The sequence below is a fragment of the Pelecanus crispus genome, chromosome 17 (genome assembly GCF_030463565.1).
Source record: "Pelecanus crispus isolate bPelCri1 chromosome 17, bPelCri1.pri, whole genome shotgun sequence".
Classification (NCBI taxonomy): domain Eukaryota; kingdom Metazoa; phylum Chordata; class Aves; order Pelecaniformes; family Pelecanidae; genus Pelecanus; species Pelecanus crispus.
This window is the reverse complement of record NC_134659.1, coordinates 7,945,433-7,968,776: the sequence shown is the minus strand read 5'-3', so window position 1 is coordinate 7,968,776 and position 23,344 is coordinate 7,945,433. Positions and strand designations below refer to the sequence as shown.

The following is a 23,344-nucleotide window of genomic DNA, read 5'->3' as shown; positions in this document are numbered from 1 at the left end:
TTTTATTTCTTTTAAAACCAAAAGTAATACCTACAGTAATTAAAAACCCACTCCCATAACAAAGATAATTGACTAATCCAGCCTTGTGAAACTTCACAATGAGACATTTCAATGGAAGGGTAAAGTTTTACATGTGGTACATGATAGCAATAATATCTACTCTACAGTTCCAGAGGAATTAGCCAAGAAGGAGAGTTGTAGTGAAGAAAGTTGTACATCAGCCCTAATTCAGTGAGACATTTTGCAACATTGCCCTTAAAATGCATAAGAAGTCCCACTTAAGTCGTAAGAACTACACACAACCTTACAACGAGCTGCATTCTGCTGTGTCCCCCCAAACTGTGAACTTAAAAAGCGTATCTGAAAATCCCTAAACCTCTGTCTCTACAAGACAGGCAAATCAAGCTTTTAACACTAATGTGTGATCACATTAATGTGCATATATTCTTCAACTGACATTTATCTGGCATGTTGGAAAGACTAGTATTTATCACCAAAACTGTTTATACAGATGCACGAACATCAAGTGGATTCGAACAATACTATAGCATCATGTCCTGTCAAAACCAGTCACCTCTTGAATTTACCCAACAGCTGCAACAAACAGCTTGTAAGCTGCTCACAGATAGACAATTTCGTTCAAAATAACTGCACTAATAAAAACATTCAAGATACAACACTTTTCTTGGAGGCCAGTTCACAAACAAGAGGCACTATCTGCAGGGCAAAGCAGTCAGTACAGTTTGTCCAGTTCAGCTGGCCTCTGGCTCTCCCCTTTTGCCATTTTTTGGTTCCCAACAGGTAATCCCTGACGGGCTCTCAGATTGTTATGTCATCCTGGCCATTTTTCCTTTTGATACGTTTTCTTCAGAGTGGTCATGCTTTACCTTCATTTGCATTGGGTCATCTGTATCATCTACGGGAAGAAGGAAAGAAGAATTAAAGTTTGCAAGTCCTTCTCCAGCTTCAGTGCAACAACCCACAATGACAGTAGCAGGTGAACTTACAAAGCATGCCAGAAAACACTTCTATTTACAGGCAACGAGAACAACACTGGGAGTAGGGGACTCTGGTTCTCAGATTTTGGCTTTCCCTATCTTCCAAGAGCAATCACAACAACATTTACTCCCCTATACCAAAGGGTTTACGGAAGAACTCTCAGCATACATTGGTTATATCTGGAAGGTACCAGTGTGCAACCTCCTGGACACATCAGTATGCACAGGATTGTGAACAATTCATTCCTTCTGACCACAGCAATTGAGGCAGGAATACTTAAGACTCCCCTTGGCTGCTCCGTGTTGGATTTCTGTAATAGATACTGAGGCTGCCATGGCATACACTGTTAAATACAAAAGCGATGCTTCACTTTCCTTCCTGCAGAGGATTCCGCTGAGGCTACAAGCTCGTCACAGGCCCTAGGATTTCAATTTTAAGAGCACAGGTGCCGTGTAAGTGGAACATCTCTGTGACTGGAAATACCTAATGAATTCAGGCTAGCCCCAAGTTTGAGTGTTCCAGCCTTACCTGATAACTACCAGTTTGCTATGCATGTGCTTAACCTATTTAGAAAACAAGGTTAAAAGGTAAATTTCTTAGAGCAATTCAGCTCTCAAGGGCTTTTTGCTAATTAGTTGTCAGTGGGAATCTCAAATAATTCCTGCTACAGGGCAGGGTAGATCATGGTAAAAAGGACAAACAACAATGCTCTGGTTCACAAGAGGCGTGAGCAGAGCTGCAGAGATTTCTGCACGTTGGAGGTACACCTCGCAAACCTGGGGGCTGGGAGTCTGTTTGTGCAGACCTGCAGAAGTTAGCAAAGGTCTGCTTTTGGGAGGGCATTCCTCCAGCAGGCACAAGCAAGCTCCCATCCTGCAAGAGCAGCCAGAAGGGAAGGGACACTGCTCAACCTCCGCTTTCCCATTTTAACAGTAACTAGAAGAGCAGCACATCGTGTTGGTAACCAAGAGGAAAGGCATCCTGGAAATCAACACAAAACCAACCCCCAAAGCTGGTGACAGCCTTGCATCGCGGTACACTGAACATCCAGTGCTGCAGCACCTCTTACCCCTCGTGAGCTGGGCCGTTCTGTACTGTTCCTCTCTGACCTGTTTCATCAGCTGCAGGTTGTGATCACTGGCTTCCTTGTGGTTCACCATTGGGAAGGGATAATCTTGACCTGGTGCAACATGGAGACAGCAGCCTTTACAGAACTAATCGAGGACGTTTCACTGGATTTGCACCAGGGTGAATGCTTGCAGCTTTTCTTAAAATAAATAGCATCTAAGATAGACCACGTGACCCACTCTTCAGAAGTGCCTATTTCTCACCATCAAAGAGTACGAGCTCCCATTTCGAAATAAGCTTAGAGGAGACTTCAAAGATGCATTAGAGCAACTGTAAAAGCACAAGATGTTAGATACTATTTAAAGACAGCCAAGCATCCAAGACAGATAAATGCAAAGGCAATAACTTAGAGTGATCCAATAGTTTTAGGACATGAAGTTGAGGCAAAAATACATACTCTGAAATTAGACTCCAGTTAAAAACTTTAAAGGAGAATTGACAGAAGGTAGACTGCTGGATTAATCCATTTTCAGAAGATAAGTGCATGACTTGTGTTGGAAGTGTGACACTTCCATCTTGCGCATGTAATTATTTTGGAAAGTTAGCAGCAGCAAAATCCTTAGCAAGGTATCCGAATGAATTACCTATGATACACCCTGCTTGCTTCTGCTCCTCTTCAGATGCTGTCCAGGGCTCGTAGATGTACTTGGAGGGAAAGTTCTTTAGTATAGGCAAGTATTTCCTACAAAACAGGAATAATACAGGGTTTTATAATCCTGCAGACAAATACTCGTACATTTAAGAGAAGTGTAAACCAAACTATGCCATATTAATTCTTGGTGATCGTACTGATACTACAATCCATGCTATGACCCCTGTTTCACAGGGGTACGGTGTTTCAAACAGACTGAGTTCACCAGCTCCTGCTGTAAAAGGAGCCAAGGAAGCACTAACAGAGCCGACGGTGCCATGCTGTGCATCGCCCTACCGAATGTACTGCCCCTCGGGGTCCGTGCGCTTCCCAAAGAGGACAGGGCAGAAGATCCGCGTGTACTGGTGGAAGAACGCGCTGGCTGACAGCCACATCCAGTTCCCTGCGTTGATGCTGTAGTCAGCATCTAAAAGCAGCTCTTCAAACACCTGCACTTCAGGGACAGGAAGAGAAAGAAACAAACACCCCTGAAATGGCTATGTTGCAAAAATTAAACAAAAACAAGCTGGGAGATGAAGGGTGAAGCTTGCTGCTAAAAGTACAGCACCATGCTGGTCTGGGCTACCCTTCTCACAGGACACACAGGGAAGGCTCTCCAGCGAGACAGTTTGCCAGCAGGAAGGTAGAGCAGGACCCAGTGATAGAGGAACCTGAAGCCCAAAGGTCTGGCTTTGAGGCCTGCTGCAGACTGAGCAGGTCTCCAATATCCTCTCGTCCAAAAATCATCAGGCCTTGGGGATGGGAACGACCTCTCACCACTGCACCCAGCACAGCAGGGCTCAGACTCGAGCAAGAGACCATGAAATTTCATAAACCATGAGATTTCTAGCGAGGCTCGGTAACGAAGCACTGCTCTACAGTACCACCTCCCACTGCCAGGCTCACGTTCTGCAGGGGTTTCTCAAGGTCAGCCAGAACAGAGAAAACAAAACCACAGAAGTGAACCTTCATGCCCTCTTCCCAGCTGATCCAAAGGTCTCCCCGCGTCAGGAAGCAAGCAACAGCGTGCCGAGCAAGGTGATGGATCCAGCCTTCCTGGTGCAGCTGGGTCATAATTGCGTCGATCCATGGGAACCCCGTCTGTGCCTGCAGCAGAAAAGAAACATCAGCCCTCCTGCACAAAGCTTCATTACACTTCTTTCCTACACACTGCTGTAAGCCCCACCTCAAACAGCCAGCAGGGAACAATCCCAGGGCAACAGAAAAACTCTAAACTGAAATGTAGCAGTTGTGGCAATGCATCTTGTTACCGTTTTCCATTTGTGGAGCCTCTCTGCATCCTCATACCAACTGATCTGAAGGCAGATGGGGTTCCCAGCCATTTTGGTGAAGTTTGGTGTTGCTGATGCCACTGTATAAAAGAATTCCCTCCACAGAAGCTGCCCTTGGAGTGACACTGGGGGCAGGGAGTGATGCTTGGCCTGCAAAAGACACGCGAGGTGAAAGCTTCAGTTCATATATACCACTGCAGTCTCACTCATTTTGTGACTGTCAGGCCCATAAAATAACAATAAATCTAACTACACTACTGGCTTCATGGCACTTTACCATGAAAGCCAAAAAAAATCAAAGATCTGAAGCAATGCTATATGCCCAAAAGCAAAGCTGAACTCTGTTAGACCTCAGTGTTACCTCAAATATTCTCCATCTACCTTCCAAAATAGTGTCACACTGGGATTTCTTAAACCAAACATGCATTTATTACTAGCTGAATTCAGGTGGATCAGCCATGTCTCAAGAGATGCTCTTAAGAAGGAGGTTCAGGGAGACCTTGGTTTTCTTGGATTGGTTTCAACCATCATTTTTCTTAAGAATCAAATAAGTTTTCAGAAATTGGTTTTGGCTTATGCTATACTTAAAACGTCAGAGATGAAAACAGATATTTCTAAAAAAAAAAAAAAAAAGAAAACCTGCTTGAACAGGCTAAACTGATCAAAAACTTCACCGGGCAGACGTCTTGAACTCCCTGAATTTTAGGAGGGTTTTCCTGGGCTTCCCTCCTGCTTCCAGGTCTCATTGCTCCCTATTTATCATATTTCTAAAACTTAATTGGGAAAAAGCTGTATACATTCACAGGTGTTTCACACAACATGTAAAGCCACCCACAGATTTCACAGGACACTGTGAGAAGACACTAGCAAAGTAGCATTTTTTGATACACCAGCTCTCTGCCAAGATGATCCGAGTGTTAAATCCTAGTGCTAAATCCTAGCCTCACATGCCAGACACATGAGACTGCTGGATTTGCTAAACTATGACTAATTATTTTCTTACCTGAGCATAAATGTTTGACAACCTATAAAAAAAGGTGCGAACTGACAGACAACCCATACTGAAATATGGGCTCAGGCCTGTGGTGCTTGGAAGCAGCGAATTTGGGATTGTTCTCGGTTTAGTAAAACTTGCCACCCAGCCCTAAAATGAAAAGAGAAATCCAGGTTCAGGCAGTACAAGGTAACACATGTCCAGCTAATGAAACAGGGGAAAAAAAAACTCTCGGCAATTGGCTTCTGCATCACAGAGGCCTGTTCAATGTCATGCCTGGAAAACGCTCCCACCGCCCGTCCTCCCGCAAACGCCACCACCAAGGACAACGTCATCTTGAAACCAGGCTGCCGTCCTCCTCCATGATCTCCAAATACACGGACCTCCTCCAAGCCCAACGTCAAGGCCACGTCTCACCCGTGGGCGCTGTGAAGCTCTGGTCTCCCCAGAGAGCCGGGTGATTTTGTAACACGGGGAACAGCTCTCTCAGTCCAACAGCACTGCACTGAAGATCTTTTCCACTTGAAATTGGGAGTAGGTAAAGCAGCTGGTTAAAAGCAGCCAGCACCAAGGCAGGCTTGGCTGCCAAGAGCCGAGCACCAGGGGGAAATACTCAGCTGGAGCTGGTACAGCTGAGCAGCTTCTTGAGGTCCAGGCACAACCACACATAAAAGGAGCAAGGCGGACGCTAACCTCAGCCCATCTAGAGCCACCATCATCACCCACGTAAAATCAAGGCTGACCTGGTCGGTCAAGTGTTGCTCCAGGCGCTGTAGCCCTTCGGACTCCCCTCCTCTCCAGGGGGAAAGGCTCTCCAGGGGGATCTTCAAATCCACGGGGAGAGGCACCCTGTAACACTCAGCCAGGCCCGGGTCAGGGGGCCTACACCTCCTAAAGTGAGAGAGGGGCCTCTGTCAAAGAGGGAACTGGAGCCAGAAGAGGGAGGAAGACCCCTGCCCATTGCACACGCTGAGACCTCCCCTGTTGCAGCACAGCCAGAGCACAGGGGAACAAAAGCACAGCCGGAAACCCCAGGCTGCACTCTCCTTGGGGAAGAAAGAGCTCGTCCTGCAATCGCTCCAGGTAGTTCTAGCCTGAACTGGGGGAAGAGGAACAGACCCACCAAATTACAGCACTCAGAGCAGTCGGCTGCAGCCCCCACAGCTCAGAGACCCCTCTCACTTCCCATCCGCTACGTAAAGCTCGGAGGCATCTCCTCTCCAGCTTCCCCCAGCTGTCTCATCCATCCCTGGGAGGGAGCCAAGAGCCTCCTCAGACTCTAAACATAATTATGCGGCAACGGCACTGCCTCCAAAGGCCGCTCCCGCTCCCGCGCCTCTGAGGAGAGGTGGCTCTGGCAGAGGTTTCCTAGGGAAGGAGGCAGCTCAGCTCCCTGGTCCGCCTCCCCAGCTGCTTCTCCCTAACCAAGGCGGGGGCTCCCCAAGCCCACACCTCTGAGCAGTCCCCCCACATCTCTTCTGCAGCCTCAGCTGCTGAGGCTTCCCCAAGGCCTCTGCCCCCTGCGAGGCTGGAAGAGCATCAGGGTATGGGGTTTTTCCCCCTGTAAAACACAGAGGAGGAGGCTCAAGGAAGTGTCACTGGTATGCAGACTTCTCAAAAACTGTGAACGAACTCAGATATCAATAGAGATCTTTCTACTTACCTGTAAGAAACCGAGCTCAGCTCTGTTGCAGACACCTACAGAAGGGGCCAGTGCAGCTCAGAGCACTGACATAACACAGGCCTGCTGGGAAGCATGTGAACCACTTATCTCTCATCATCATTAATGTTCAAAGTGCAAATAAACAAATCGGGGAAAAAAAGGAAAAAAAAAAAAAAACATGCAAGAAAAAATATAGGAACTGATATGTCCCAATACTTACATGGGTCTTATCATCAGACTAGCTGAGGAATTCAGGAATTAACAGGATTCCCCCAAGATGGGAAGACCTAAGCCTAGGTTATGGGCACAGAGCTGAGGTCACGAAGGAGGTGCCTGACACAAGTCCCAGGTATCTGCAGTCCAGTGGCCAGCTCTCTCCTACCCCAATCTTCCCTCCCTTTGGATCACTGACCTCTCCTCATGCAGAGCTAAACATAAGACACCTTTGACTCTGAGCTTCTTCTCAAGTCCTGGGAGCTTGGTCCCTCCTTCCCATACAGCAGAGGGGAAGAGAGAAAGATTTAAAGCCAGAAGGGAACAGTATGATTATTCCAGTGAACTTCCTGCATAAAACAAACTACAGTGGTTCATCCAATTCCTGCCTTGAATCTTGATCTGTGAGGGACCTAGCGCATGCCTTTGAGAGACTGACCTGTAATTCCTTAGCCACTCCTCTGTCAGACTTTTAAGGTGAGTAAAAGTTTATCTCAATGTGCCTTGCAAAAGCTTAAGTCTTTGGACTGTGCCCCCTCTCATCTGCTCTCCCCCCCCAAGAGCAGAATCACATCCCCTGTACATATAATCGATAACCCTCCACGCATAGAAGTAATGCAATGTAACATCAAAGCCACCCTGCCTGTGGCCCTGGCTCTTCTTTTGGGCAGCGAAAAAGGACCTGCAATTTCCTGCTGTCTAGGTGTTACTTACTGGAAGTCTTCAGCTGTAAGGTTTCGGACAGGCACCTCAGGGTCACCAAGCAGAGACAGAATGTGAAGGAACCTCTTGTACGTTAATGGGGGAGTCCCACCATTCAGGTCCAAAATCCTACGCAAAGCAAGATCACTTTTCACCATAATATAAACCAAGAAGGAAGCTGGAGCTGCCAGTGGATACGAAGGTGATGGCACAGGCCAGAACAGCCCCAGTTCATGCAACTGAATGTGGAAATTACAGATTTTACAAGTAAAACTTCACTGGGTGAACATACATCCACCCTGAGAGCAGTCTCTCAGGACTTGAGACTTGGGACCAGGATGCCAGCCACAGCTTCAGCTGGGCACCTCTGTACAGCCAGACATAGCCAGCATGGCAGAGTGCAAGGTGCAGGACACCTCTGGGGCTGCCAGAGGCAGCCTGAGCACAAAAAAAACCCAGGTTCAGGGCAGTAAATAACTCTTCTATGAGAGCAACCACCTGTGCAAGCAGACAGCTTGAATTCAAGACAGCAAGTCACATACGTCCATTCATTTAAGTAAATTAGGGGCTTTCCAGAATTGGAGTGTTAAGGCTGGTTTAGGTATTCCTGATCACCTCCCTATCACTATTAACTTCAATACCTTCAATCATTCAGCTCTGCGTAACAGCTTGGATCCAAGCGTAACCAGTGAAAGTTGATTAAAAAAATAGAAAAAAATCTGACACAAAAGCTTTTATATAAAAGTCCTATTAAGTGTGTTAAAGAATTTCTTTCACTCTGTTTAAAAGAGTAGCTAATGTAAGTTTTGAAGTGAATTAAACTGCCAAAAGGGAAAAAATTAACAAACTCTTTAGGCTCAAATCACAGCCCAACATCCTAACACCTGTGCAAAAATCTATTCTGTTACTTCCAGCAGACCAACACACAAAAATTCTCCAGCAAACAGTACCACGTTCATCTCGGTCCAATTTTCTCAAAAGGAGTACATTAGGATCCAGAAAGACCAAGATACTTGGCCTTTTCTCCCTGATGCTTGCTAAATCCAAAATCAACCTTCCTGGAGACACCTCACTGGTCTCTGGGGCAATCACGTACCGTTTGGTATCGTACAGACAGTGGCCCAACAGGGAAAGCACCTCAAACCCCAGCTCTTCTCCCAGACGTCGTATGTCGGCCTCCATTTCCTTGTAAAACGGTTCCATCTCCGCATCCAGAGTCACTTGCGTGATATTCCACTTCTGGATGTGATCTCTAAGAACAGACTCGTACTCTCCTTGAATAACCAGCAAGCAAGAGCCCAGCTGACACAAGTTTTTCTGGAGATCCTCCAGGGACTGCAGCAGAAAATGCCACCGCAGGGCCCCTATGTGCATCACGGATGTCATGAACTTTCTGTCCAGGATGTAGACAGGGTAGACGACCTCCGAGGACTCCAGTGCAGCCAGCAGCGTTGGGTTGTCATGAAGCCGAAGTCCCTTCCGGAAAAGATGAATGGTGCGATGTGGCATCCTGGCTGTTCTCCTCAGATCTGCTAAAAGAGGAAGGGAACCATTGGCTTTGGGGATACACAATCCCTATTAAAGAACAAGGTCAATTAACAATTAGAAACGGAGCTCCAAACAGCCTTCAGCTCTTTTTACTGCAGATCTCTTCTGCTTTTGGTAAGTTTTCATGAGAGACAAAAGCAGAAACAGGTCCAAAGGGCTCTCCTCAGTCTCCTCAGCCAGGTCCCACCATTCAGCAGCTGTATCACCACCTTGCTCCACAGAGAACGGCTTCTTCCCCAAATGAGTCACTCAAGCCCTTAAATGAAATCCCTAAATTAAATTACATCCCAACAGCGCTCACCAGAAGGAATGAATCAAAACAGAACTGCCAGAGCTCCATTTACTGCAAAAACATTTTATATGATATGTAACAGATGCGTCCATCAGCAAGCCCTCCATAAGTCAACAGTGCAAAGATGATTCAGGGAGCTCTGCCTGCATTCACATACACAACGGGCTGTGGGGAGAACAGCTCCGCAGGAGCCCTCATCTCATCGAAGACCTGATACAATGCTCACTCTGGCAGTGAAAAGCCTTTTTGGATTTCAGTAGGAGACATCTGAAAGACACGGCATGTTTCCTCACTAACAAGACTGTTAAGGCTTCAAGGTGAAATAAGGGAAAGCAAAGCACAGCCCACCCAACGCCGATACAAGAGCATAGTATCTCAATTCATCGGTTTGCCACAGATTTTATCCATCTTTCCTAGTCCCAGGAGACCTCACGGTGCTTCTAAGTGTCTGGAGAAGCCCTCCTCTCTCCATAGCAGCACTGGGTGGTGATAACCGCACAAAACTACTCTTTTTCTAAACTGGGACTGATGTAGGGATTAGCACACGTTCCTTCCCCTTTGAACTGCTTCAGCTGAGGTTAGAGGACAGGCAGGAGGGCCGATTTTGGCTCTCAGTCTGGGGTAGCTCAGGGCAAAGTCTAAGAAAGTGCCCCACAACTGCTGGCTGCTCTGCTGATGGACTCTGCAGACGGCAGCAAACAGAAACGACGAGCCCAGCTGCCACCTTGTGTTTGTACCTAACCCAGCAAGGGCTCCCCAGCTTGCTCCCTCCACGGAGAAGGGGAGAAGCCTAGCACCCACCTCCGAGGTGGGTCCACACCTGCTTCTAATTCAAGCGTTACCACCCAGAGAAGCATTAAGAGATTAGGGATTAGCAAAGAACCAAACAATCGTCTCTAATCCAGCTCAGCTCTTCCAGCCAAACTGCTCCACTCGCCCTCCCAAATGGCTGCAATAGGCGGCTTAGCCCCCTGGCCCCGCTCAACCCACAATCAACAGCTTTACCAGCCTCATAAAAGATGACGTGACTTGCCCTGTTCCCAAAAACACTCATCAGCATCACCGAGACAAACCCAGTTGCGCTCCCAGGCCGTGACACAGCCCATTGCAACCCCCCGAGAAGCAAACCCTGCAAATCTGCGGGCTCTGGGCAGCACCGCGCAGAGCCGAACACGGGGGTCTGGGCTTTGCGGGGTGCTCTGCCTTGTGCCCCAGCTCCAGCACCGCCTTGCCCACACATCCTGGGAGAACAGGAAAAACAAGGTGACTCTCCCACTGCTCAGGGGGAGCACCCAGATGGCACTTTTGGGTAGGAAACCATGCAAAGTCCCCTGCATCCCACGGCGGGAGCACAGGACCAGCCTGCACCAGCTGGCCCCAGCGAGGGGCTGCCCTGAGTCGGGGGCTGCCCGGTCCCCAGAACATTGGGGCCATCCCAAGCCCTGCGGCCCCACGTGGTCTGCAGGGCCACCCCAAGCCCAGGGCCTGGCAGCCCCACCAAGCCCACAGGACCACCCCAAGCCCAGCGCCCCTTGGCCCCGCACAGCCTAGAAGGCTGCGCTGAGCCCGGGGCTCCGCAGCCCCACGTGGCCCCTGGGAACGCCACCATCTCAGGACGCAGCCCGTGGGGCTGCCCCAAGCCCAGGGCCCTGCACCCCCACATAGCCTATGGGGTCACCCTGAGCCCATACAACCTATGGGCTAACACCAAACTTGGGGTCCCATGCAGCCCATGGGGCCAGCCCAAACCTGGGGCCAGCCCAAACCTGGGGTCTGCCAGCCCCACAAAGCCCATGGGATGGCCCCGAGCCCAGGGTGTCCCGGGGGGGGTGTCCAATGGGGCGGGGGGCCCACCCCATCCCTTCCAGTGGTGGCAGCCCCTGCAGAGCCAGCGGGACACAGCCATGGGGAGCAGGGCCACACCAGGGCAGGGACTGGGAGGGATTGGGCACGGGGCAGGGGGACACCGAGCCAGGGCAGGCTGCGGGGCCAGGGTTAGGAACAGCTCTGGGGATCCCAGCACAGGGGGCTGGGGGAATTGGAGCTGGTGGGGAGCAGGGGCTCCATGAAAGGGGGCTGGGGCACGCTGGGGAGGGAGCGAGCCCAAAGCTGAAGAGGTGTCAGGGCCGGGTGGGAGCTGGGACCCACTGCCGGGTGGCAAGGAACAGGGTGGGATCGCTGGTGCAGCCCAGCAGCACTACGGGAGGTGTTCGAAAGGAGGTGGTGGCTCAGCACCGAGGGACTGCACCATTGGACACTCCAGCCCTGTCAGGAGGAAGGGGAAGATCCTCTGGGATGACGGGGAGAAGGCAGAGTGGGCGCTGTCTGCCGATCGACTCTGTGTTGGGATTTACCCACCGTGACTCTTCTGACTCTCCATGAACTGCGGAGTTGAGGCCGTTCACCCAGCAAGGCCGGGCAGACTCCCTGCCACGTCTGAATTATGTCCGTGCCTCAAAAATCAACCAGCGCAGGCAGAAAACGCACCTCGCACCTGAGGCATCCCCGCGCTTTGGGAGAGGTACACAACACACAGCAGGGAAAACCCCAAATCAGACAACTGGGCCTCACCTCGAGGGTCACCTGGCTGACGCTCCGGCGTCTTTACGCCATGTTGCCCCCAAAAAAGGATGCCACGGAACTGCGGCTCCTGGCTCTCCCGCTGATAAGCATTTCTCTCTGCAGGCAGAGATCTGCTGGAGGGATCCAGCGGCCGTCAGAGCATCGCCATCCAGATCCAGCTGTGCTGCTCCTGCTCCTACAAGCATTGAGAAATGAGTTACCCAGGTTTAAACACTCCTAAATACCATAACTATATGCATCGGGGTGGATTCCGCATCAAACATGGTCTGAGCAACTCGAGGCTTTCGTATCATTCCCGAGAGAGGAGGATCGCAGCCGGCTCACCGCCCTCCGGCCCGCCGCGCCTCGGAGCCCTGCACGTACGGACCGAGGCCCACGAGCTGGGAAGGAAAACTTTTAACAGTTTAATTTCCTCTGCAGGCACTCTCAATTGTCAAGTCAAACCACAGATCCTCTCCTTGGCTGTAAGCCTGTCCGCTTAGAAGTGACAGTAACGCAATTATAAAGCTTTAAATACACGCGTCAGCCAGCTGGAAAAGCAGCTTCGCGACTGCCCTCTGGAACCACCATTTGGGCTTTTGAAGTGGAATAATTGTCACCGTGAAGTTGTTTAAGGGCATTCTGATTTGACAGGCTTGAGAACAATTCCTTAATTGGGATTTCAGAAGAATCCCAATTTTTTGCATGAATTTGGGTCACACAATCCCGGTCCCCACACCGAGCCAGGCCTGAGGCTGCTGTTGATCCAACGCTTCCGTGTTATTTCTCTTGCTCTAACAGCTTAGGTGATAAATAAAGTGCTACATGCAGCAGCCCATACAAGAAAATGGCATGTTAAGTCGCGCCAGAAGAGCCCCAAAACCAGGGGCTGGGCCGGCTCTTGCCCCGCAGCGGCCCAGGGACCCCTGCCCGGGCCGGGGGTCGGGCCGGGGCCCGCGGGCGGGCGGGGAAGGGGCGAGGACGGCGGGGAAGGGGCGAGGACGGGGGGGGGAAGGGGCGAGGACGGCGGGGAAGGGGCGAGGACGGCGGGGAAGGGGCGAGGACGGCGGGGGGGAAGGGGCGAGGACGGCGGGGGGGAAGGGGCGAGGACGGGGGGGGGAAGGGGCGGCCCAGCGGCGGCCCCGCAGCGGGCGGGGGGCGAACGGCCCGGCCCGGCCCCACGCCCCCGCCGCGGCTCCCACCGCCCACGGCCCGCGTTTACCTCCTTCCCCGCGGCCCGGGGGCGCAGCGGGCCCGGCAGCCGGTTGCTCCCGGAGCGCCGCGGTGCCCGGTTACACAACGCCGGCCGGGGGAGGGGAGGGGAGGAGGGGCCGGGCCGGGCCGGGCCGCCGCGGTTACGCAAGGGCCGCTCGGCGCGGAAGCGGGGGGGAAGCAAGGCCGCCCCTATCGGGGCCCTGCCCGCTGCCCGCGGGCGTTTAACGTGGTTTAGGGCCGGGGGCGGGCGGCCCATGGCGGCGGGGCGGCCCCGGGCCCCCTCAGCCCCCCCCAGCCCCGCTCCGCCCCCGCCCGCGGCTCGCCCCGCTCTGCGCAGGCCACGCCCCTACGGCGGGGTGGCATTCAGGGGGCGGGGCTTGTGCGCCTCGCGGCAGGGCTCTTCCAATGGCAGCGCCCCTCCGCTTCGAATTCGAACGGCCGCCGCCGAGGGGGCGGGGCTGAACGGTAGCCAATCAGCGCCGGCGTAGCGGGCCGGGGGGCGGGGCTGCCCGGGGCGTTGCTAGGCGCCGGGGGAAGTCCCGCCCCCGCCCGGGGCCGCGCCGCCGCCTCCCGCCGCGGCTGTGTGAGGGGGGGCGTCGGAGCGGGGGGGCCGCTCGGGGCGGTAATTAGGCTGGGGGGGTTAATTAGTTAGGCTGAGGGGGTTAATTAGGAAGTAGCGAGGCTGGCGGAGAGGCTGCTCTTGGCGGGACGCTGTGGGGTCAGGCCACGGGAGGCCGTTCCCATCTTTGGGGGGGGGGGGGGGGGGGCTGTTCGTGTCCGTGTGAGGGGGCTGAGGGAGCGGGGTCCCCTCTGGGGGGGGGGGGCACTGCTGCTCTGTGGGGGCAGCCGGGCTGGGGGGTTAGGGGGCTCTGAGGGGGGGGGGGGGGGGCTGGTCTGTGTGGGGTTACCTGCCCCCGGGGGGCGGGGGGGGAGGCCTGGGGGGTGCAGCCACTCCAGGGCGGGCTCCCCCCTCCTTCGGGGTCGGTGGGTGGGCTGGGGCGGGTTATGTGGGCCAGGTCCCCGCTGTCCCCACTCAGGGTGGGCCGGGGGGGTCCCTGTCCCTGGGAGGTGGGGTCCTGAGCTCGGGAGGAGGGGGGTCCCTGCCTTGGGGGGGTCACGGGCGTTGCTGTGTAGGGAGTACCCCGTCCCTCAGGCAGCTTTGGGTTTTCCTCCCCCGCAGGAAGGGGGAGCGGGGTGCCTTTGGGGTGGCAGGAGGGTCCCCGTCTGCTGGGGGGTGGAGGAGGGGGGCACTGGTGGGTGCCCCGGTGTAAGGCACCTCTGGGTGCCCCCAGATGGCCCTGGCAGGGCTGCGGGGCTCCCCCTCCGTGAAGGACAAGGCTCATCCCAGCGCAGGTGTGACGGTCCCGCGGGGGTGTGGAGCCCGGTCGCGGGCTGCGAGGGTTTGTTCGACTCGGCTGGGGACCGGGGAGTAGGGCTGGCTGTAAAGGGTGACGACTCCGTTCTCCTCCTCCAGCTGGATGCGAGAGCAGCTCCAGGAACAGGCTCCTGAGACTCCGGTTATCACATCAGGATAACAGCTTGAAACCCAGGTTAATTCTCCTTAGCCAAAAAAAAAAAAAAAAAAAATCTCAATATTAAGTGCTATTTTTGAAAAGCTAATTTTGCCAGCACTAAAGTCCACTCTCTTAGAGTTTCAGCACGATGCAAAGAGCGACGCGGCTGAAGAGGGAGCTCTCCCTCTTGACCACAGAGCCGCCTCCAGGCATCACCTGCTGGCAAAGTGAGAACCAGCTCGATGACCTACGAGCACGTACGTACTTCTCTGGTGGGACTGTTCTATAAGCAAGGGATGTGTTAGAGTTTGCTGCTAGGTCTGGATTCGCGGGGTGGCATCTACTTTATAGGCTGCATGGAAGCGTGGAATTTAGGAAAAATGCTTAGGGTTTTGTTTGTTTGGTTTTTGTTTTCCTTTAAATATGGCTTGGCCTATGGCTCAGTCAGTCTGCCTACAGTTTTGATTGCCATGGGGTGAAACTGGTCTCAGATAAGATGACATTCTTCTTTTTTTATTCCTGGATCTGAGCAGTGTTAGAGTCCTGTAACTGTGGGAGGTATGTGGAGACTGTTGGACAAATTGGAGTGATTTTGAATGTAATGCTTATGTTTTAATCTTGCCTTTACAGAAATTTTAGGAAGTGCAGACACACCGTATGAGAAAGGAATATTCAACCTGGAAATACTTGTTCCTGAAAGGTAAGTGGGCACTGGCATTTAGTGAAGTAGCTGGTGTAGTGCTTCCTTCAAATATAAGTTAACTGATGTAAGATATTTGATATAGGTGCTACCATTTTGGTCTTTCCTTTAGCTTCCCAACAAAGAATGTGGTTGATTAGGTGAGACCCTTCATTTATGGAATGTAATTATTATTTCCATTGGCTGATACACTCATTTCACATTCGACATCTTAAGATGTGTCATTAACAACCTAAAAGTACTATGACAAGATCTCTACCTTATCATACTATCTTAAAGCTTTCTGCAAAGGAGCTCTTTCATGAGTAAAAAGTTTCCTGTCACGTTTGCTTCTTTGTGGAAAGCTACCCAGGAAGGTGTGAGTCGGACACAGCTGAAAGCATCAAAGGCAGAGCACTGCCTCCCCCAAAAATTTGTGGGGAAGGATGTCACTTAGTAAATGGCTGGGAGAAGGAAATAATGGCATTGATTGGATGATGAAGCAACTGGCTTACAAATATAAAAATAATTTTTTGTTTCTTAACACTTATCCCTTAAAGGTACCCGTTTGAGCCCCCGAAGATTCGCTTTCTGACCCCTATCTATCATCCCAACATCGACTCTGCTGGAAGGATTTGCCTGGATGTTCTTAAATTGCCACCAAAGGTAAGATAGCGCTGCTTGGGCATGGGTAAGTGAGCCTGCAGAGGATCACGAACTCCTTATCTTTTTCTTGTAAAAGCCCTATTGAATGTCTGTTTCCTACTGACTTATTTACACAAAAGCGTGGAAGTAAAGTTTTTGAGCGGCATCTCCTTTGTTTAGAGACTAGAACATGACCTTCTTTGCTCCATATAAGCTTCCAAGGTTTTAAGGATTGGAGTCAAAGGGCATTAGGTGGCCCTGTGAAAACGGGCTGCCCCGATGCCGACCCAGCGGAGATGCGCAGGATACGGCCTGTGGTTGTCGGTCGGGCTTCCTCGGAGAGGCCACAGCCTGCGTGTTGAGAACAGATCTGGTGTTTTCCGTGGGGTTTAAATGCTGCAAGTCCCGAGGCAGCTTGTGGGCAGGTTGCGTTTAAATGCTCTAAGTCCTGAGGTTTCTCTAGGCAGCCCGTGGGCAGGTTTCTTTCTGCTGAACTCTTCACCCTGTTTCCTTGAAGGGTGCGTGGAGGCCTTCCTTGAACATCTCCACGCTGCTGACCTCCATACAGCTGCTGATGGCGGAGCCCAACCCGGATGACCCTCTCATGGCAGACATCGTACGTGAGCTCCTCTTCCTCTCTCGCGGCCACGGGCACAGACTGGGAGGGAACGGGGTGTTAGATTCAGGCTGTGCTTCCTCTTCACGTGCTCGGGGTTAACGCGCTAGCACGTTACGTAGCAGCGTAGTTTGTTCTGGATGGGACCCGGGGGCATGACTGTGTTTCCCTGAAGCAGCTGGGGCGTACGGTACGGGGTTTATGCCAGCAGTGCAAAAGAGAATGGTAAAGGTCTTGTCTTCAAGCCTGCCAGTGCAAAGGGCAGGGTGTGTTCTTCAAGCAAACAAAAGCAAGCAAAATTAATTTTATGCTTCATGCCACATGCTTGTAGAGGTTTTGGCCTGGTTCTGGGAGTCCTAAAGCCAGACTTTAGCCCCAGCTTCTCGGTGTGGTGTTTGTATGAAATCAAATCTGCCTTGCTCATTACATTTAGTCCTCGGAGTACAAGTACAACAAGCAACTGTTCTTGCTAAACGCCAAGGAGTGGACTGAGAAATACGCAAGCCAGGAGAAGAAGGTGAGAAACACGCTCTGCTTTCTCAGCTGAGTGTAGCTCTGTCTTTGTGAACAGTCTTTCTTGCCTCAGTTTGCCTTTCGTGATCGCTTTCTGCGGCTGTCTTTGGCAGCGTTCTTTCTTTCCTCCCCTTCTGTGTTTTGGATGTGTACTTAGTTTCATTGTACTTACTTTTAAGATCGTTAGATTCTCTCCTTCCAAATAAATGCGTTCATTCACAAATAATTGCAGTGCTTCTCCGGAAGGAAGGATGAGTAAGACTGAAGCCTGATGAAACCCTTCCCCGGGGATCCTGCAGCCCCGTTTCTTTCTCAGCTCTGTTCCTACCAGACTCCGCGTTCTGCTGTGGTTGTGCCTGGTGCTCAGCTACGCCTGTCCTCCACATGCTCATCCGTTCGCTGACCGGTCTCCCTAATCCCCGGCGGAGCGCAGCCTCCCTGCCATCACCCTTCCTCTTTTCCTGCCTCCGTTCTGCACCCCGACTTGCCTCACAGAGGAGCCACATAAAAATAAATTGCGCTTAAGCAGATCGAAAGCTGTTCCCAAAAATCAGATGTGTTTGAGCCTTCTCCCTTACCTGGGAGCTTTCCCTCCCTGCACCCGATTTGGACAACGTGCTTTCCGAGAGGCGAATGTCCTACCTGGAAGCCCCGCGAGCAGTGCTCACTACTCCAGCTCTGAACACATTTGCAAGTGAATTGGGCTGTTAAAAGGGCTCGGGGTGAAGAGATCTTTACAGCAAGACGCTTAGCCCCAGAGAGACCTGGCTCATACATGTATGTGGCATTTCTAGGCTCAACCGTTACCCTGCTCTCCTGTCATTCCTCCTTCCTAAAATTTCCAGCAGTGGGAGCAGGATAATTAAGGGTCACTGCATAAAAGCTGGAAGCACGGTCAGTTCCGATCTACGTGGAGCGCAGGGTGTCGTAGGGTGTACGTGCACAGAGCTGGGAACGCGCAGCGGTGCTGCGGGCTGTAAAACAAAATTACTCACAGCTGTTACTTTTATTGCTTGTGTTATCACAGGCTTCCAAGCCTTTGGAAGAGAAAATAAACCAAAGCGAAACAACTACCACCAGTGACTCCGCTGTGCAGAAAAGAAAAGGGAGTATTATCAGCAAGAAGGAGAAGAAAGCTCGCCTGGATTCCTAGGTGGTTTTTGTTCTTGTTGTGGCTGTCACCTTTGCTTTCACTGTCTGTTTCTTTACACAGGTATACCTAAATATTTTAACCAATATGTGGCTGTAGCAGGCTTTGTTTTTCTATTTTGTAGGGTTTTTTTGTGAAAAGTTCTGTTATATAAACAAAATATAAAGCTTTAATTTATAGATATTTTTCTGTTTTGTTGTGTGGAGTTTTTGGAATATTCCGAAGAAAAGAAAAATTGGAAGTACTGGTTCAGCTTCCCATTTTCCAGCTTTCACTCGGAGAAATGGGAACAGCACCAGGTATTTCAGTTTCTGTTTTACTGTCCCTGCCTCGGAACAAACTGAGAGCAGAAGCTGAGCAACAGACACATTAGGACTAGTTTGTGGAAATCCTTCTCTAGTAAAGGCTTCACTTGCCTTGTAACGTCAAGGCTGCTGAAGGGTAAGTCGGTCATTAACACTTAAGACTCCGAAGCCTTCAAACTCCTGCTCCTAGAGCAGCCCGTTGGATTCGCTTGCACCTTGGGCGTGACGCGGGCTGCCTCTCGATGCTGCTGCATCTCCAGGAGGCACCGGCTGAGAGGGGTGAAGAAAAGCCCAGAGGGAGCCCGGGGGTCTGGGAGCGGGACGGGTGTGGAAGCGAGCAGGGGGTCCGGGCGGTGACACGCAGGGCAAGAAGCTGGAGAGGATGGGGAAGGAAGGAGGCCAGTTGGTGGTGCAGCAGGTCGGACGGTGCGCAGTGGGCAGAGGTGTTGAATTTTGTGAAGACCCATGGCAGATCGCAGCGGGAGCAAGTTTGATGCTCGGGCTCCTGCTCTGCATGGTTGCCTGCAAGGAATTCAACCTGTGTCCCATCCCCGCTCCAAGAAAAGCGAGCCAGGCCCATCCTTACGTGCCTGCTGGAGCAGAGACAGGACTCGGGGAAGTAATCGGCATGCTGAACTACAGAGCCATGCTCTGGTACACTAGGAAATGAGTATCCTTGCCTGCTGCTCTTTCCAAAGCCCTTGGCTTGTCTCTGCCGCGCTTCATCCCGCTCAGTCGAAGTTGTAATAAAGGCAAAAGGCAAAGAACATGGCGAAGATCTGAAAGGACAGGAGGGGGGAGCAGGTTAGCCCCCCGCTGCAGGGCCGTGCTTACAGCATGCTGCGGCTGCCTGCTGGCATCTGAGAGCCCGAAGGCTAACGGACCGCTGTGCTCCGCGCCCGGTCTAACCAGTCACGGGGCGACCGCTGTGCCTCTCGAGGGGCCGCACGCCAGCCGCCCCGGGGCTGCACAGGGGACGCCGTGATGGAGGCAGCGCTTCCGACCTTCCGGAGGCCTGCAGGGAGCCTGACACACCTCCCCTCCAGGGCCTGCGGGAGCAAAACAGCCTCCTCGCTCCCCAGTCCTTTAACCCGACTCATCGGCAGCGGGAGGCTGGCTTCGCACCCTGAGGCAGACCCCCGGTACGTGCCCCTGCTTTCTAGGTGTGAGCGTGACGGCGGGAGGCTCGGGTGGGTCCACCCTGAGCCCCTTTGTGGTCCCTTCACCCGCAGATCCTGGCAAAAAGAGCCCATGCAAGGCGACCCACTCCCTGCCCTGTCCCTCCCCATCCGCCCTGTCCTCTCCGGCCCTGCTCAGTACCTCGATGCCCAGCACGGCCAAGCTGCAAGCCCCAGGGACGGAGATGTGCTTCTGTAAGGTCCTGCCGAAGGCGGAGAAGCAGCCCTGCGGGGAGGGAGACGCTGGAGGGGCTCCCCACGGCTGCAGGGAGCTCGGTGACCAAGGTCTGGGGAGATCGGGGTTTTTGGGGGGCCACCGTGGTGGGACAGGAGCTTGGGGGCTTTGGGAGTCACCAGGCTGCAGGACCACGGGCAGGCAGTGTCCCAGGCTCCTGTCCCCGGTGCTCAGGGGCAGAGGGTGCTGCTGCCACGGGCCTGGGAAGTGCTGGGGACACTGGGGACAGGACAGGGATGGGGCAGGGTCGTGTCCTACCTGCTCATGGATGTAGCCGGGGCTCCTCTCCTGGCACTGCTCCCAGCCCCGCAGCTCGCCCGCCTGCAGGAGCCCGTCCCGGGCGCAGCACGCCCGCGGCCAGGGCGTCCCCGGGTGCAGCTCCTGGAAGCGGGAGCCATTCCCAAAGTCTTCGGGTCCTAAAACGCCACAACATGAGAACTGAAACAGAAGGGAAACGCCATCAACATGCTGTCAAAACGAGGGAGGTGGCACACGTCGCTTAGGGAAATGGAGGGAGGGGAACAGCCCAGCGTGGCGCTCAGTGTCTGGCTGGGGTCCACGAGCCCCTCGCCTGTGTTTGGAGTCACCCTCGGCAGGTCCCATGGGTGCTCCACGCCCCCCCCCCCCCCCCCCCAGCTTACCAGGACCCTCCCGGCTGCTCACCGTGACCATGAGGGTGTTCCAGGCGGCAGAGAAGACCTCGGCACCCTCGTCCCCGCGGTAGTTCCTCCGCAGCTGGGACAGGAAGAGCTCCGGCTGGATCTTTGGGATCGGTGCCATCTGTGAGCACTGGGGGACCGGTACCAGGGACGGGGCCGTGGGGGCTGCGCACCCACCCTAACCCACCCCTGCCCAGCCCCGCGCTGGCCAGGGCACCAGCTCTCTTCGAGGGGCCATGGGGACCCACCCACCCGGGTTCAGGCTTGTGTCAGGGTGCTGGTGATGAAGGTGAGGGTGAGAAAGGACATCCCCGTGCCAGTCCCAGTCCCCGGGGGGCTCGGGGCCACGACCCATGGCGTGATGGAGGGAGGCGAGGGGCTGGGCACGGCGTCAGGGCGCGGGGATGGTACCTGCTTCCAGTGCACCAGGAAGAGAACAGCCCCAACGAGCTGCGTGACGAAGATGAGGCTTACAAGGATGAAGAACTGGAAGGCAGCGGGATGAAGGAGTCAGAGCCCAGCCCGACCCCGCGGGCAGCTCGCTCGGCTGTTCCTCCCCTCCTCTGCAGGGGCCCATGCCCTGTGAGACGGGGACAGATGCCACATCTCCGAGCACCGCGGCTGCAAGGCGGCGGGTTAAAAACAAGCACTGGCTGCCAGGGGCTGGGGAAATTGGGGTGCCGGTGCTCAGAAAGGGGTTCCTAACCCTCACCATTGAGGGGGAAAGCTCGGAAATGCCGTGTGGGACAAGGCAGCGGCTTCAGAGAGAAGTGACCCCGCTCAGTGGCTTCATAAAATCCTCAGGGCTCTAAATTCAGACTCACAAGGCGGGGACTGGACTGGGATGCGCACTGAGGGCTGACGGGGCCAGGATGGGGAACGCTGCCTTTCTGGCTGCCCCGAGGACACCCCGCATCCCCCAACACCCTCCATCCCCTGGCTCCTGCACCCCGCAGCCCCCCGCCCACCCGGCTCCCCGCATCCCGCGGCCGCCGCCTTCCCACCCGTCTCCCCTCTCTCACCAGCAGCAGCAGCGGCCGGCTCCGGCGCAGGGCCCCACAGCAGCCCAGGAAGCCCAGCAGCGTGAGGGCGATGCCCACGGCCAGCAGCAGGTAGGCGCCCGCGCTCAGCACGGGCTTGGCAGCCACGACGTCCTGTAAGCCAGCCGGGTCCACGGCCACCCAGACCCCCACGCCCGCCAGGCACGTCCCCCCGGCCTGTGGGACACGCTGCGGTTACGGGGCGCGGGGACCGGCCCCAGGCACCCCACGGGGACTGGGGACGCTCCAACCTCTGCTGGGGTCCCCTCCCGTGGACCGGTGCCGGCCGGGGACGTCGCGCCCCGGGGACGGGTCCCCTCCACCCGTGGGGCCCAGGCGGACTCACAAACACCAGCACGTTGAAGACGAACACCAGGTACTTCACGCAGCTCAAGACACCCATGGGGACGCTGCGGCGGGGACACGGCAGCGCTCGTCCCTGCGGAGGGGAGAGCGGAGGCCAGGCCGCAGCCAGCCCCGACCCGGCCTGGCCCCCCCGGCTCCGGCAGGACACGGGGTTGCCCCCCACCAGCACGCAGCCCCCCAAAATCCCCAGAGCATCTCCCAGCCCCCACCATCTCCCGCTGCACCCCCAAACCCACCCCAAACCCTGTGTCCCCTCCAAACCCCACCACCGCTCACCCTGTGGGGACAGTGGGGGACCCAGACGCCTCCCGCCTGCCCCAGCACCGCTTAATGCCGGGAAGGCTGGAAAATCCCCCCCTCCCCTCCCGGTCAAGCTGCCCCGGAGAAACCCCTTCAGGCGGCAGGGGCATGAATGATTGATGGGGAACAGGATCCGCCATTGTGCCGGGCGGCGGTGGAGGGCGGACGGGAGTCTCCGGCCCCGGCTGTCGTTAGCGCAGGTAATTAAACCTCTGGGCAGGGAAAGACGAGCCGGCCCCGACAGGCCGAGGGCGACCGCGGCCATCAATTATTGCTGCGGACATTTGCTCGCCGGGGCTGTCGGCAGCTGGGGAAGCCCTCGACGGCCTTCAGTGGGGACCCGCGGTGCCAGGGTGGCCGGCAGCCGTTGGGGACAGAGGGACAGGGACGGACAGACGACGGGGGTCTCTCTCGGGCCGGCGCTGATGCAGTAACGGGGCAGCAGCGTCACTGCATCTGCAGGCCTAAGGGGGACGCAGGCGCGGCCCTCGCCTCTGCCGCCGCTCCCCGGTACGGCCGCGGGGTGCGGAGCCTCCCGGCGCTCCCCGCTCCCCCCGGGCCCGCCCGCCGCCATCACGGGACTCCCGGAGGTGGCGCTGCCGGCGCGGCGCCGCGCCCCGCCTGTAGGGGGCAGCCGAGGGCGCGGCCAGAGAGACGCGCGGCCGGGCTAGAGCGCCCCCCCGCCGGCACCTCCGGTGGGCGGCTCGGACCAATCGCAGCGGCCGGCAGCCGGCGGGGCGGGGGAAGGGGGAGACAAGCAGCGGCTGCGGCCAATCAGAAAGCGGGACCCGCGCAGAGCCCCGCCGTCCCGTCCTCGCGGCCGGAAGCGGCCCGTTCCCGCAGCGTTGCTTCCGGTGCCGCCGCCGCCGCCCTGCGCGGGATGTAGCGGCCGGTGAGTGCGGGCG

At 54.8% G+C, this 23,344-nt stretch overlaps 3 protein-coding genes across 4 annotated transcripts; 1 reads left to right on the top strand and 2 right to left on the bottom strand.

Annotated features, from left to right (window-relative positions):
* Window positions 1-341: 341 nt before the first annotated feature.
* LOC104025372 (cryptochrome-1) lies at window positions 342-12,169 on the bottom strand. The gene is made up of 11 exons (XM_075722214.1): window positions 12,034-12,169; window positions 8,719-9,154; window positions 7,635-7,751; window positions 5,788-5,935; window positions 5,054-5,194; window positions 4,030-4,200; window positions 3,725-3,865; window positions 3,056-3,207; window positions 2,712-2,809; window positions 2,069-2,179; window positions 342-916 (listed from the first exon to the last, which is right to left on the bottom strand). Exons 2-11 carry the CDS (start codon window positions 9,129-9,131, stop codon window positions 828-830), a joined length of 1,581 nt encoding a protein of 526 aa, XP_075578329.1. The 5' UTR covers window positions 9,132-9,154; window positions 12,034-12,169; the 3' UTR covers window positions 342-827.
* Window positions 12,170-14,698: 2,529 nt separating this feature from the next.
* Window positions 14,699-18,483, top strand: UBE2T (ubiquitin conjugating enzyme E2 T). Of its 2 annotated transcripts, XM_075722424.1 has the most exons (7): window positions 14,699-14,789; window positions 14,892-15,010; window positions 15,384-15,453; window positions 15,993-16,098; window positions 16,595-16,693; window positions 17,127-17,210; window positions 18,234-18,483. In XM_075722424.1, exons 2-7 carry the CDS (start codon window positions 14,902-14,904, stop codon window positions 18,357-18,359), a joined length of 594 nt encoding a protein of 197 aa, XP_075578539.1. In that variant the 5' UTR covers window positions 14,699-14,789; window positions 14,892-14,901; the 3' UTR covers window positions 18,360-18,483. The 2 variants fall into 2 exon arrangements, with proteins under 2 accessions (XP_075578539.1, XP_009486412.2); XM_009488137.2 differs by lacking the exon at window positions 14,699-14,789 and having other exon boundaries at window positions 14,877-15,010.
* Window positions 18,484-19,392: 909 nt separating this feature from the next.
* On the bottom strand, window positions 19,393-22,176 carry LOC142595104 (tetraspanin-18-like). Its single transcript, XM_075722527.1, has 7 exons — window positions 22,120-22,176; window positions 21,756-21,950; window positions 21,145-21,219; window positions 20,738-20,836; window positions 20,333-20,512; window positions 19,982-20,065; window positions 19,393-19,440 (listed from the first exon to the last, which is right to left on the bottom strand). The coding sequence occupies exons 1-7, from the start codon at window positions 22,174-22,176 to the stop codon at window positions 19,393-19,395; spliced, it is 738 nt and encodes a 245-aa protein (XP_075578642.1).
* Between the last annotated feature and the right edge of the window lie 1,168 nt (window positions 22,177-23,344).

What these genes read in the sequence shown, in the direction of transcription:
- LOC142595104 (XM_075722527.1), bottom strand. Translation starts at nt 22,176, where the DNA reads ATGGGTGTCTTGAGCTGCGTGAAGTACCTGGTGTTCGTCTTCAACGTG. An exon ending in TCTTCAACGTGCTGGTGTTT is followed by an intron (nt 21,951 to 22,119) that starts GTGAGTCCGCCT and finishes CGTGTCCCACAG; the next exon opens with GCCGGGGGGACGTGCCTGGC. An exon ending in GGAACACCCTCATGGTCACG is followed by an intron (nt 20,513 to 20,737) that starts GTGAGCAGCCGG and finishes CTTCTGTTTCAG; the next exon opens with TTCTCATGTTGTGGCGTTTT.
- UBE2T (XM_075722424.1), top strand. Translation starts at nt 14,902, where the DNA reads ATGCAAAGAGCGACGCGGCTGAAGAGGGAGCTCTCCCTCTTGACCACA. An exon ending in GAAATACTTGTTCCTGAAAG is followed by an intron (nt 15,454 to 15,992) that starts GTAAGTGGGCAC and finishes TATCCCTTAAAG; the next exon opens with GTACCCGTTTGAGCCCCCGA. An exon ending in ACCCTCTCATGGCAGACATC is followed by an intron (nt 16,694 to 17,126) that starts GTACGTGAGCTC and finishes CATTACATTTAG; the next exon opens with TCCTCGGAGTACAAGTACAA.
- LOC104025372 (XM_075722214.1), bottom strand. Translation starts at nt 9,131, where the DNA reads ATGCCACATCGCACCATTCATCTTTTCCGGAAGGGACTTCGGCTTCAT. An exon ending in TGTCTGTACGATACCAAACG is followed by an intron (nt 7,752 to 8,718) that starts GTACGTGATTGC and finishes TGCTTTGCGTAG; the next exon opens with GATTTTGGACCTGAATGGTG. An exon ending in CTTACAGCTGAAGACTTCCA is followed by an intron (nt 5,936 to 7,634) that starts GTAAGTAACACC and finishes CTCTCACTTTAG; the next exon opens with GAGGTGTAGGCCCCCTGACC.